Genomic DNA, 15,044 nt, shown 5'->3' with positions numbered 1-15,044 from the left:
TCTATTTAACAAACCCTGACGGCAGGGAAATCAGTAAAATATTTTGGAAGGGGCAGAGTTAATCCTGTCAGTATAGTCTTTTGCTGGAAGCTTTTTCATGTAAGTAATGTATTAGCAAGCAAAGTGGCTGCTTGACTTCTGAGAGTTTCTCCTAGAGCAGCTTTTACCTAGTCTTTGTAGATGTGAGGTTTTGCCATGCAAATTCTCTCTTGGCAAAACTTGACTCTTGTTTGATTGTGGAACTATGAAAATCAAGAGTTTTTAGAAAATTGCGAATTGTTGTTGGAGCAACAATTCAACAAAAAGAACAAGAGAATATCTGGTTATATTAATAAATATTTTTAAACTTTTTCACAGCTTGAAAAAAGCAAATATTGCTTATGAAAACATGTTTGAAGAAGTGCCTATTGTAATTAAGAATTCATACCTGATCAATGTGATGTTGTGGGAACTGGAAAAGAAATCCGCAGTAGCCGATAGACATGAATTGCTCAGTCTGGCTAGCAGGTAAGTACTTGTTACAGTAATGGATGTATTTTTATTCGCTTTCCCAAACCACAGTTTAACACCTTGGGTGAAATCCCAGTCTCATTATAGTCCATGGAAGCTTTGCCTTGAGTTTTAATGGGGTTAAGACTTTACCCTTCATGTTCTTTTGCTGAAGGAAAAACTGCATGGTAAAACTATAGCATTAGATTCAAGGACTAAATTCAGTCCGTAATCTGCATATACCTGTACTGCTTGAAGTGTATAATCTTTTCAGTAGTGTATATTTCTTCAAGAAAATACTGGCATTCAGAAAATTCAGGCAAATAGATCTGGAAATAATAAATGGTTTTGTTTAAATATTCCTTAAGTAATTCTATAAATTATTTTAATAAAAAATAAATGGCATTTGTTCTACTTTGGTAGCAGGATGCATTTGAAAATAAAATAAAATTATAAAGCCTCTATCTGAGAAACTGGCAAAAATGCTCAGACTGATTGTCATGACAGCCAGCATTCATGTCAGAAATTGTTTAAGAGTTTCTAGAATGATCTTCTCATAACTTTATCTAAGAATAACTTTTTGTTCTTGTAGCACTTTGCCCTGAAAATACATTTATGTTAACAAAGTAGGCATGACCTCTAGCAGTACGGTCAGAAATTTGGTGGTGCTTAAATCTTACACAACACAGTAGAATTAATTGGATTATTACTGGGCTGACCAAAATAACCAGATACACAAAATGATGCAGTATCTTGTTGCTTGTGGAAACTGGGTTGTATTCACTAATAGGCTTTTGGGTTGTAACACATTCTTTGTACGTCAAGGTATTGCCTGCCAAGATTCTGATCCCCTCTGACTCTGGCAACCGAGTTAGCTGAATACTAGTGGCCTCATTTCTTTTCCCTTTTTCCTGCTTCCTCCTCCCGCACCCACCCCGCCCCGCCATGGTGTAAGGCTATGGTTAATGGATCCATATTGCTAGCGGTCCATATGTTGCCTGACTTAGCAGAAATTTTCCACTCTATTTTCTTTACTTGAGCTTATGTGGTGGTATTGAAGGATCTGATAACTGTTAGAGAAATCGGTCAAGAGAGAACAGCTATAGGGTTGAACTGTGCCAGGGAATTTACAGGTGACACAAGAGATACTTAGTCAATAATTTTGTCCTGTAAAGTTGTGACTTTGCACCTTGGAATTAATGAAGTGAAGAATTTTTGCTGAGATGTTCAGTCTGCTTGACTTTGCAGGCTTTCTGTCAGGCTCTTTCCTTGGTCAAAGGTCACAAAGCTTTTACCATCTGAGGAGAGGGTGGGCACTGGATGTAGGCGGTGACAGTGATTCCTCATGAGTTCTACCACTTTACTGTGAAAAGGAGGACTGTGCTGAAGATACAGCAGGTTTCCAGGTGACCTGACAGCATTGTCCTTGATTGTTTCTGTGGGTTTGCTCCTGTAAAAAGGGTTGGGATTGCCCAGCACCTAGTTACATGATACAGTTCTGGAAATGGAAGTTAATTTGAACAGATCACAAACCACAGTTGGAGTTTTCCATCAGCTTTACATCTTGCGTAGTAACTGTTCCATACCACTGCCCTGACTCAAGATAAAAGGTAGGAACTGTACAAATTAATTTCCTTTCTGGAATGACGGTGTTAATAGCCTGGTTCAAGGTAGGCTTTTGTGTTGGTCCTCATATCAGTAAACGGGATGAGAAGTGAACAAGAAAGACATGAGCCCAAAAGAAAAAGGAAACTATCGTTTGTGTTTGGGAGACCTTTACAACAGGAAAAAAAAGGGGCAACTTTTTTCTTAGTGAATCAAAGTTTCTTTTCAATGGGTGTTTTCTTGGAGCAGTGCATTGCTGTTCTTGATGATGACACAGGTGGAACTGGATTCTTGATAATCCTGGTTAAATGTACCTTTTCAATTAAGTGTGTTTCTTTAAACTTACCCAGTTACTATCCTATATACTCGCAGCAATTTCTTGAGCTTATTGAATTCTAGAATTTCCCACTAATGGGGAATTAATTCAACAGATTCATCAGTTTTCAGAGGTATTTCTGAACTATGTCTCCTGAACTGACCTTCCTGGCAGCATTCTTCTGGCTCACTTGGTCTATTTGAAGAACTTAAGGTGCTTAGTTTGGTTTGAAGGAGACGAAGTTTTGGAAATTACCCCAATGGGTTTATTTGGAGGTTTTTGTATGTGGTTTGTTTTGGGGGTTTTTTTGTTGTTGTTTGTTTTGTTGTTTTTTTTTTTTTTAATTTGGTAGCTGCTTTTAGTTACCAGGCAGGTTACATTCAGTGATATCTTACATTGGTGTAACTCAGCAGCTGGCGAATTAAAACATTTTAATGCTTGCTTATTCAAGGTAGGGTGACTTATACTGCCTGCTGAAATATTTAACTAGTTTTTACTTGAATTCAACTATGAAGATTTCTCTGTCAAAAGAATATATTGCCTGAAGTAGGGGAGTTCAAACCCCCACTGTTCCGGAGTTTTATTTTTACTTTGCATTTCCTTATTTTTGTCTTTGAATAGTTGTGGCTAAAACATTTAAGGTATCTACTTTTAATTTTGGTGCATATCCTCCTCACTTAACTTTGCTGTTGTAGAACTAGTTGGCAGTAACTTTAAGGCTACTTTTTTGGGCGGGTGGGGGTGGGCTTTTGGGGGGTTTTTTTTGGTCCTTTGGGAGCATCCCCAAACCTTTTTTAATCTTCTGAAGCAATGGTTTTGGCAATGAAATTATTTACCCATGGTTGTTCTCCTCTGGAGAGTTTGTTTCATCAAGATTCTCAACGTGTTCAGCCACCCACCTTGTCTGAGTTTGAAGCTGTACCTATTTGAGGTACTTTGCACCTTAATATCTTTCTCCTTTTGAAGTACATTTGTGATAATTGTATAGAGTAGTTTACTTTTTGGGGCATAAATTTGTGTTTCTCTTCTGAAATCTGAATTGACTGGAATATTCTAGGGAAAGAAGTTGAAGGCAGAATAGCACAAGTCTAGCAAGTAATAGCAAGTAAAGGCCTTTTGCTCAAACTGTTATCCTCCTGCTACCCTTAAGGACCAAAATGTCTTGAAGACCTTGGAGTACTGCCAGTCTTTTGATAGAGACTCAAGAAGTAAAATCCTGTCAGATAATGTTCCAGATCTTCAGAGAAATAATTACAACCAACTTTCCCATTCTCATCCATCTCTTCCCTATTCTATTGATGATCTAGTTTAAATTAAAGAAAGCTTTTTTGTGGTCTAGCTTCATAATAGGGTTGTTCTATAATATCTCAATTTGTCTCAAGCAATTTTTCTAATAGTGTGCGTCAGTACAAGCAAACATGTGCTGAACATTTACTGCAGTAACATCTACTTGGCAGATATATTTTTCAAACATCAGATGCAGTATTTTTGCAGAAGTGACATAAGGAGGGTTACTTTGGCTTTTGAAAACAATATTAACCTTTATACACTGTACTGCTTATTCAGAAATCTCAATGTACTTAACGGATTATTAAGATAATTATGAAAATCTCTAATTTGCAGATGGGGGAAGCTGACACAGAGAGGGTAAATGTGTTGCCCAAAGGCACACATCAAAGTCAGAGTAGAAAAGGGAATGGAGCTGAAGACTCCTGACTTACATATCTCATTCAAACAAAATCCTCTTAAAAAGAGCACAGGTTAAACTTGGGCTGAAGTACTGAGATGTAAACAAGTTCTGCTAAGCAGTGGGAATGTTCCTTAGCAATATTTAATCAAAAAGGTGTGCTTTGCCCAGCGGTATATCTCTAATCCACTCAAAGCTGTTCCCACCAGGAGGAGAAACGCTGCACAGGGTGGCACCTTTCCTGAAAAACAGTGACTCTGAGAAGGGGCCTCAGTAGAGCTGATGGAAAGTGGAACAACCAAGCAGCAGATACAGCATTTTCTTATACTTCTCCTGCTGCTCCCTGTTCTCATCTTCATCAGCCAGGGTGCAAGCAAAATAAAAAATAAAATTAAGTAAATGAGGGTGTCCATTCATGGCAAATGTAGGCAAGTTTAGGGGACCATCTTTTTTGGACACCTCCAGCTTCAGAATTGTTATACCCCCAAATTAGGTGCCTGGGTACAGCACAGTGATTCAGATCTTGGAGGCTGGGCATCTCTGCTCCCTCCTGGGCCAGCGCAGGTATGTGGGCTTCTCCAAAAGTGCAAGCTGAGGCCCGTGAGCTGTGTGTAGAGACAGTTAAAACTAGTGAGCAGGACACAGGAGGCTAAGAACGATGTGAATTGCTGCCTGTCTTTGAAGCTTTGGTGTCTGACTCGAGGCTGCATTTTGGGTGTTTCAGACCTTTAGTGAGTGTGTGTCTGGAGTCCTTTCCTGATTAAAGATGCTGAAGTAAATGTGGGCTTCATGTGTAGTTCCCCGTTATGAATCCTACAGAACTGGAGCCAGTTTGAGGTTCCAGCCCCAGCTGCTTGCATCATTCCTCCCCACTACTCCCATTTCATCTCTACACCCCTCCCACCCTCAAAGATTTTTATTCCCTCATCTGTTTCAGAATATGGCTGTACAAATAGCTTTGTGGAATAGTCTGGTGGAAAAAGTCAGGCTCTCACTCTTCCCTTCCAGCCTTTCCCTCAGTCTCCCTAAAAAAAGAAAGAAACCCCAACTGAGGGTGTTTTTGCATTTACAGTCGACTATTCCACTGAAAGAGTTTGAAGTGTGCCCACACAAACAGCTGAAACGGTACAGCTGAGTGCTGTAATCCCAGGGCAAAGACAGGGGGAGAGGCAGGAAGATGCTGATGCTGGAACCTCTTAAACTGGCTTTGCTGGCAACAGCAAGCTGCACCTTTGCTCTCCTTAAAGGGAGGCTCTGGTGGTATGAGCATTCCCTCAGGAAGAGAGAGGCTTGCATTCAGGTCTCTTAGCCAGATCTGTACCCTAACAGGATGCCCTCATGTAGTGAGTGATCTGTGAGTTTAGTTAATGTATAGTTGTTGCTTTCTTTTGTGGATGCTAGACCATAACACTGCCAAATGCAAGGCTCACCAGTGGGAAGAACAAGACAGAAAGGACCATGACTGTTATCTGCAGATTAGACTGCTCTGTTCACAGGTTTCTACTTCTCACCCTCAGAATTATTTGACCTTTGCATTTGATAACTGTTAAACAAGGAATTGGAAGTAATCCATGTGTCAAGGACTTGATTTCATATCTGCCCTTTTGGGTGAAGGATTATACCCCATACCCCATCAAGTATAAGGCTGTTACAGCAAAAATGCACAGGACGAGGAACTGCTTTGCAGGCTGTGCTTTCTAGTTTGTTTTTTTTCTAAACAGACTTTGACAGTTTCCCTTTGACAGTTTGCATGAGTTTGTCCGTTTTTTGGCATTTTTGATTGTCATCCAAGCTACACAGATAAGTCTTAAATGATACGTTTCTGGAAGTTTTACAGGTCACTCACTACAGGTGAGTGATCCTAATAACAATTCTGGTGGAGTGCTCTCACATTAGATTATTTCTTCATTAGATGTGTAAGAATCCACATGACATGTTTTTTGGCTGTCTTAACTGCAGGAGAAACTCCATTCCTTTTTTTCCCCTCTTACTATCTATATATCTCCCCAAAAAAGAGCACAGTCCCCATGTGTGGACTTTCTGATGCTTAGTATGATAGCAGTTCTGCAGCTGATATTTTTCTGCCACGCAGATTCACTGATACCTGAGGTGTGGTGGTCTCCTGGTGCCATCCTAAGGTGGAGCTATGTCTTTTAGTACAGTTCAAGAGTGTGCTCAGATCATTACCACTGGGTGATCTCAGACCTGACTTGTTTCAGATGAAACTAAACTGAAAATAGGCTTTAGGAGGATACCTACTGTGCTTCAGCCACTAATGGGCTTTTAGATCACTGGACCATGTCAGAACTAGTGATAAGAAACCCCCCTGAAACACATGTAGTGTGGATATTAGTTTCTCAGCACCAGTTGTTTTGCTTTATAGATCTCTTCCTGTTGGTCTACACTACTCACTAATCTAAATGTAAACTCGATTTAATTGACTCTTTCACTGAATCAGCTGACATTGAAAATGTAGTTTCTTTATTACTGATGCCCTCAGACCAAGTGCAAGTGTTGAGCTCCATGTTGTCTACATTTGACTGTCATAGAGCCTTGTAGGAAAGTGAGTCTTGATGGGGATGTGAGCAGCATTTACTGGCACCTCCTCCCCCCCCCCTTCTTTTTTAAATACTTTTTATTTTTAATTTTTTTGGTTGCATTGGCACATAGGGGACATTTAGGTACCTAGCAGTTTGATCTTTGAGATCTGCTGTAGGGGAGTGCACAAGGTAGGGAGGTGCCAAAAAGAGCCTTTGCGGTAAGTAACTGTATGATGAGTCTTATGGGCTGGAGCAATGTGGTTTAACTTCCTAAATCTCACCAGAATAAACTTCAGCTGAATAAAACTTGCTTAAACATTGTATATATACATTTTTACAAATTACTTGCCATTGGTCTTTCTGGTTTTTTTTAAAGAGAAGGAGCAAAAAAGGGTATCAACCACGTGAGAACTGAGGAAAAAGCTGGTCCTATATTTGCAGCATACTTATCACTTCATGTCTCAGTTCACATCTGTTTAAGTTATCTGTTTTTAGCTTTTTGTTTCCCTGGCAATGAGAGCAAACACTATATTACTGCAACTTCTAACAATAACTCTCTGTTTCTGTATTCTGCTCTACTAAGCTGGTCCCAAAGAGATTCACATAAAATCATTCTTTGTAACCAGCTATATTTCATATGGACACTATCTGTAAAATAATTATGTATTCCTGATGTCCACATATCCTACAAGGCTATTAGTGTGTACCTACCTAGGCATTTCTGATAATATCCAGTTCTAACACTAACTCTGTATAATATAAACTCTATAAAAAACTGAAAATATGCACACCCCTAGCCATGGCAATATTCCACAGTTCTAAAAATCATGTGCTTGAAATGTTCAACCAAAAAAACCCCAAGAAGTTTAAAAATAATTATTATAGTGGCGCCTTCCTTGCTGCTGTGTAGCTGAAGTCGTCCTCACCATCTGCCCCTGTATGCAACGGAGATTTAAAACTCTGGCTTGTAAATAAATTGTGGTCTGAAGTAACTGATACAGCCTTTTGTTCAGTGAGCAGGCAGCTCAGCTAGTGAAATAGCTTTCCTAGTACTCAGAGATAAGGGTGTCTTTAGCTACATTCTTAGCAGGTATCCTCTAGTGCCTCTGTATGTTACCAGCTTCTGTCTCCAGCTGTGAGTTCTATGGATTTGGGGAATAATTTACACTTAAAAAGGGATGTGTGTAGTATTACCCTTTTCAGTTTATGCCTGTCTGTTCCAGTTAGTTTCCCCAGGCCATAGGCTGTAGGATGGTGGGAATGCATTGTAAAAGGCAGAAAGAATCTCAGATAACATGGAGAAGCAGTGACTGAAGGATATGATTCTGACATAGAAGTGCACCAAGCTTTTTATCTGAAGGAAACTCTCATGGATGGTAGTGGATTTCGGTTGAGGAGGAGAAGGATGGAGTTTAGCTTTTTGAGTCATTGGTCTTCAGCCAAGTAGGACTGGGTAAGGCTTAGATCAGAGCCAACAAACTAGCTTCTGATCAAAGGGATCAATAGAGAGCAGTAAGTATCCTTCTTTTACTGCACTACCCTATAAACACAATTTAGGATGAATACTGTCTCCATGGGCACCAACCTAAAAACTTCCAAAACTTTAACTTGGAAGCTATACCTTAAGTTGAACATTCCTGCAAAATACTGAATCCATTGCTAAAAATGGTTACAATAAGAGTTGTTTAACAGACTGCATTTGTCTGGCCAAGGCAGTAGATCGCATAACTGGAACTGGACACGCCCAGCCTAGCTGCTTCCATGTTGCCTATGGTACGGAATGTGGGGCTGGCTGGAGTGGACACAACACTCTCTCTCAACAGCGAAGATCAAGCGATGTCTGCTGAACTTCCAGGCATGGTTTGATAGACTAGTTAATGAGATGGAGTTCCGAAGTATCCCTGCAGAGGGATAGTTAAATATTCATGAAAAAGCTAGCAGTAACTTGAAACCAAACTCTTTCAACACATCTCCTGGAACATTGTTCAGGGTTGCATGTCACAAAAGCATCAGACTTTTTCTTTTAAATGTTTGACCTGCATCTGTAATAGCAGTAAATTCATGCAAGGCATTGTTTTTTCATAACCATGAGGTTCACTGCAAAGACCAGAACACTTAAATATGGTATTTGCAATGTGGCAAAGATGCTAGAGGAGGAGATGCCATGTAAAGTATCATAAAATAAAAATATGAACAAAGATAACCAGGAACTTAAACCTGTGCCATTAATGCAGAAATGCTGATCAAGTGACTTGAAATGAATTTTAAATTTTAAATATTTTTTTTTTTTTAATAAATTCAATCTTTCATGAATGTTTCCTGTATTTCAGTAATCACCTAGGGAAGAGTCTGCAGCTGCTGATGGACAGAGTGGATGAGATGAGCCAGGACATTGTTAAATACAATACCTACCTGAGGAACGTAAGCAAACAGCAGCAGCAGAAACACCAGGTTGGTAACATGGGAAACCTGAATGAGAGGATTTTTTTCTACAAAATACGGTTTGGGTGGTGTTATCTAAGACAGATGAATTTGGATCTAAGCAAGATAAAATTCTTACAGAAACATATCCATTAAGTAGATTTATGAAATGTGATGGTCAGCGGGGAATTATCAAATGGATTCACTTCTGCTGACATGTAGTGTGGATTGGTCTTTCTTTGCTATTTTATGTGTTTGTTAGTGATTTATGGTAAACCAAAATCATTGATAAATATGCTGTGGACACAGGGATTAGAGGTTTAGTAAACGAAATGAAAGAGCTGAAACTACAAGTGAATTTTTCCAGAAACACCTGTGTTTTAATACCATCACATGTAGCCATGCATCTAGAAATAAAGAAACATAGTCCATATTTAAAAGATAGCAGACTGTTCTCTGATTGGAAATGACATTTTAGTCATGTTTTGTATCAGCAGATAGTGATACGGATTAGGTGATGCTGATTTTAATTCCTGATGCCAAAGGGCCTCTTTAAAATCCCAAATAGTCTGATTAGAGAATACTGAGTATGGAGACAGGCTCTAGGTGGCCCTGCTTGAGCAGAAGAGTTGGACAAGGTGACCTCCAGAGGTCCATTCCAACCTCAACCGTTCTGTGATTTGGAGACAGTATTACTTTATTTGCTGTTGCTGCATTTGATAAAGCAATACTGTGTCTAATTATAGAAGAATGCTGGTAAATTGGAAAAAAGCACTATGAGTGATTTAAAAGCCTGGAAAGCAGATCTTAGTGAACGCAATTCATTTCACATGATAAATTAAGTTAACGAGTGACTTGCTTACTCAAGAAGTACCTGCATGAAAAATAAATTTGAACTCTTTAATCTAGCAGACAAGATTCAATATCGGCCAACTGAAAATGGGCCAGGCCACTTTAAAGATAAAATATTGCAGGTATTGCCACACAAAGTAGCTAATTATTAAAAAGAGCACCTGTGGTTCATGTGAAATGCTTCATCACTGACTATTTTAAAATCAAAATTGGCTTTTTTTCACTGAAGTGTAGCTTTAATAGCAAGTACTTTAGGGAAGCAACACATGATCAGTGGTCTCTCCTGGCTTTGTAATTCCTGAGGACATAGAAGCTTCATGTGTGTTATCTTCAGAACATTTATTTTCCTTTGCTGCCTAATTTGAATAGAAAGATGGCATCCACTTCAAAGGTTTTTGTTAATAACAAGGGGATCTATTTATTTTGAAAAGCAGAGCAAAGTAGGTTCCATGGTGTCTCACTTCATTTCTTTACTAACTATAGCTGCTTTAGTAGTGGCTTATTGCAGCATAGTTAGTGGTCTTAACTTCATTTTTAAAATGGAGCAATTGTGATTAAGACCAAGCCATTTCAATAGAGAATAATAGGCAGACTGCTGAGAAGTGAATGGAGTAATGCAAAGAAAGAAGAAACTACATGCAATTCACATACAAATATGGGCATTTAAGATTTTATTTTTAACATTGTCCAAAAACATGTATTTGTCACTACTACTGGAAAAAAAATTACTTAATTTGAGTATGCCACCAAGTATGAACTGTTTTCAGACTCTTATGCACAGATACATTGAAGTAAGTGAGAGAAAACACCCTGTACTCTTTGGCCTGTTTATTTTAAATATTTTTTTGTGTTGAATGTGAGGGCTTCCATAGACAAACCTTACAACTAATTCCTGGCTGTGACATACAGTACGAAATCTCACATACGTGGTTTTGAATGTATGTACTTCTGCAAGAACAAATGTTTATCCAGTAGCTGATGAAATGGTCTGCCTTAATTTTTACAAAGTTTGAGTAATCTACATGGCAAAAGGAAGCACTGAAAAGAAATCTGATACATATTTTTTTTTTAATGGCAGAATAATTTCTACAAACTGCTACTCTAGTATATCCTCTGGTAACACACAAAGAAATGACATCAAAGTGGCAGAATATCTGAATAACTGGAATGGAGAAATGAACCATTATGCTTTGTTTCAGCCACCACTTTGTTCTCAGTTTAGAGTTAATATTTTTTGGCTTAAAATACCTTGTTTAATCAAGTTCTCTTCCCCTTTCACATTAATATTGTTTTGACCTTTAACTTGCATAAAATTGAGTATTTCTGGTTTGTATAACTATTTGAGGTAACAGCGGCTTATACCTACATATTCCAACCTTGTATTCCTTTTTTGCATGGGGAGATGGAGGCCTTTATCTACCACGCTGTATTCTTTCCGTCAGATACAGTATTTTATGAAAAAATTTTAAAAATTAACCCCACCACCTCAGTACCACATAATTTTCCAGTGCCTCACTTATTTAAGGTGCCAACTTGGGAGAGCGGAACCACTTGTTACCAGTGAATTGAAATAAACCGTGAATTGCATTTGTGTTATTTGAAATAAACTGAATTGCACAGAATAAGTATAATTTTTAAAACATACTTGCTGGTTAGGTAAAGAGCATCTGAAAAGAAAAACTTTTTTCTGCTTTGGAAGTCTTGTCGCATTCTGTTTCTGTTGGTTTATTTTCAGTACCAGCAGAGACGTCAGCAAGAAAATATACAGCGTCAAAGCCGAGGAGAAGCCCCTCTTCCTGAGGAGGACATCAATAAACTTTTTAAACCACCACAGCCACCTCCAAGAATGGAGTCACTCCTTATTGCAGGTAATGTTCTAGCAGCCTCTTCAACTCATATTTTCATACATGAAAGTTAGCTTGGGAAAAAGTGCAGTTGTTACCTTAGAAAGCGTCTTAATTTTTCATTACCTTTGCCATTATGGTGTGATATTTTGGCATTGGTAGTATTCCAAATACTGTCCTTTGTTTGGTCAAAGGCAGTGTTTTCAACCTGTGATCTACAGTCCTAGTGTCTGAAGTATTAAAAAAAAAAAAAGGTAGCTAAGAAAAACAACGTTATTGCTAGTAGGCTGTCCATGCCTCTGATAGAAAGAAAGCTTCTGCACATAAAAGAATTTTAAACCATCTAGGCAAGTAACAAAGGCATGTTACCCATGCAGATACGAACATATGTAATTTTTTGAAAGCAAGCCACTGTGTTTAACCAGAATGGCTGCATAAAGCTTTAAACTTGATTTATGGAGACTTTCTCCCTTTATTTCTTATTTTGCCATGGTACCTAGCTCCGGCTTGACCATCTCTGTCTCCTGGGTTCATGGGAAAGGGCAGGAGCAGCAGCCAGAGCCTCTTCCTGGCTCTATTCTGAGAGGGTGAAATGTGATTTTAAAGGAGAGCTGGAGAAACGCCCCATTGAGCAGGCTTTCTGCAGAAATGGGTGTAGCAACTGCTGCAGACAGTAAGCTGCTCCTTGCACTCGTACCCCAGCTCGTCCCTCAACTCAGAAGTTAGGGGGCTATACAGACAAGAGGCAGGAATAAGCTGTTTGGGCTGGAACTACTGATTCAGAGCCAAGCAGTTGTCTGCAGCCCTGAGTTACTGATAACATCCCTAGGTGTTGAACTGTCTGTTGCAGCAGCTGAGAAGATTTTACTTTTGATTTCACACAGAATTGGGATAATTTCTTTGATTTCTATGGCCAAAGTTTTAGGGAAACTATCCCCATCTTCCTGCACCCCAAGGTGAATGAAAATGTAAATGGGAACAAAGCTTAGGTATAGGGGTGTCCCGTCCCCCCCCCTTTTCTTCAGTTTACTGGTATGCTGCAGTACGTAGCCACAGTTTGGTACAAAAGTCAGCGCCTGTCCTGTGCCTTCTGGAAGGGTAAGAGTATGTGGGACCTCACAATGGCAACAGAGAGCAGAAAGCTTAGATGCCCTGCTAAGTAATCTAAATTTGGAAAATGTCATGAGAAAGCAAATTGTTTAACTATAGCAGCCTTTTTGGATCAGTTAGCTATCACCTTGTTTTGTACTGAGAGAAAATTAAACCAAAATCCTGGTAATTTAGTGTACGGAAACGAGTGCTTTGACATTAAAAAAAAAAGTGAATTTGAACTACCACTCTTACATTTAGGGGTGACCAAGAGATTGTTATTTTAATATTAATACTGTTTCAGACTGTTAATAAGTGCTGCTTTTAGAAGAAATAATGTTCTTGATTTATTATTCCTTCCAGAGTCTTTCAAAAAAACCTATTGTTTTGATAGTTTTTACCATTTAATGAATCTTAGCAGCATTAAAGTATTTAAACATTCAGCTTTAGCATAGCTTAAAAATGCAATAGAAGTGTGTATGTGTACACGTGTTTTATGAAAGTGATAGCTTAGGACGAATCATCTCTTACAAGAGGAGGAACTGAAAACTATTATACTTAAAGGAAAAAACCGTTTCCAGCCAAAGCGCACTCTTTGTTTGTTCTTTTACCATAGTCAGGGGAAGAATTGAAAGCATCCACTTTAGCTGAGATGAAGTAAAGTTTGTGGATAAAGAATAAAACTTAGCTTTTTTGTCTCTGAGGCATTTAAAAACTTTTCAAATAGAGCATTAAATTGAGAGTTTATAGGCCTTCTAAACAGTCTTAATTTTGATGAAACTGGCTTCATGTTTTGCTATTCCTAGCTAACAAGGGAAATAACTTGTAGCAGTACGTGTATAAAAATGTTTTGATGGGCATGTTTGATTTGTAAAGCACTGACAAGTCTTCGTACCCTGATGATTTCTGAAATAGCTAATGGAGTGAAATATTAGGTGGAAAAAAAGGCTAGCAAAATGTCAAATGGGAGTACCACAATTTTCAGTCTGCTACTTAAAAATATTTGTTACAGATACCTTAATAGGGACAGCAGATGTGTAAGAACAGAACTGAAATTCAGTCTTGTATTTTTAGAGCAACTAAATGGAACAATGAATTTGATGAAGTTTCTAATACAGCAGCAAGAATTGTTTATTCTTTCTATTGTCATATGTCTTTTCGGAAGTTGTACGTAATAGAATTGTAGGAAAATTAAGGTTTTTTTGAGCATACCACTTTGCCTATTATGCTAATTTAGTTTCTTCCCAAATCTATTTGGAAATACTGAAAATGTAAAATTCCTAAGTGTAGAGTAGTTGAGCTGTTTTGGTTGCTTCTATCTAAATCCTAAATGATTCATGCACATTTGGCTTTTTAAAAATTATGTTCTGAGATGTCTTCCTGAATTTCAAAACTGACAAGGGTTTACTCTTCTTTCCTATTGACAGGTCAAATTAATACCTACTGCCAGAATATTAAGGAGTTTAATGCACAGAACTTGGGCAAGCTTTTCATGGCTCAGGCTCTCCAAGATTACAACAACTGAAGAAATTTTGCTGTAGCCCTCAACAGGAGAAGTTATTTACAGTTTTATACTGTTCATGATCCTCTTGAAAATTTAGTATATTGGGAAAAGAGTCTTGTAAAACAGTCACCTTGGTTTGTGTAGAATTCTCCTGTAAGAAAAATAAAGGCAAATTTTAATGATATTTTAGTATTTCCTTATTTGTTGGCTCTATTGGGCTGGAATTTTCTGTGGTCACTCAGGTTTTCTAAACGTTTGGCAGTTATTCATGTTTAGTCATAGCAAATAATACAGGTTTTATTTAACTTGGAATCTGAAATAAAACCAAATTATTACAAATGTTCAGTATAGCTGACTTCACAGAAGAAACTTATTTCCCAGTTTTGGTTGAGAACTTACAACCATAATGTGCTAGTCACTTGGAGCAGTTGCTCGTTTTTATTTTAATCTGTTTGGACAGACTGGTGCAATGCACCTTCCATATCACAAATATTTCATAGGCTTTGCATTCGGAACATAGAAAGCTAGTGTTACGTGGAGGTTGATCCCCACCATATCATGCGAAGCTGTGTTCCCATTTTCTGTTGCTGCCACCCACTGGATTGAAATCCAGTGATGCTACTGAGATCTTCATGATAGAAACTGTAGAAGTAGCTAACCTGGAGCAGCTGGTGTGTAAATGGACACCATACCTACT

The 15,044-nt window shown here is 38.4% G+C and overlaps 1 protein-coding gene across 1 annotated transcript in view; it reads left to right on the top strand.

Moving 5' to 3' along the window:
* Positions 1-14,531, top strand: part of EIF3H (eukaryotic translation initiation factor 3 subunit H) — an 88,360-nt gene extending 73,829 nt beyond the window's left edge. Inside the window, exons 5-8 of the mRNA XM_052787324.1 lie at positions 358-507; positions 8,968-9,088; positions 11,646-11,778; positions 14,271-14,531. Of these exons, the coding sequence (XP_052643284.1) occupies positions 358-507; positions 8,968-9,088; positions 11,646-11,778; positions 14,271-14,368 (502 nt within the window). The 3' untranslated portion in view covers positions 14,369-14,531. The remainder of the gene's footprint in view (positions 1-357; positions 508-8,967; positions 9,089-11,645; positions 11,779-14,270) is intronic.
* The last annotated feature ends 513 nt before the right edge of the window (positions 14,532-15,044 follow it).

Source organism: Harpia harpyja, chromosome 5, assembly GCF_026419915.1.
Source record: "Harpia harpyja isolate bHarHar1 chromosome 5, bHarHar1 primary haplotype, whole genome shotgun sequence".
NCBI lineage: Eukaryota > Metazoa > Chordata > Aves > Accipitriformes > Accipitridae > Harpia > Harpia harpyja.
This window is presented reverse-complemented; position numbering and strand designations above follow the sequence as displayed.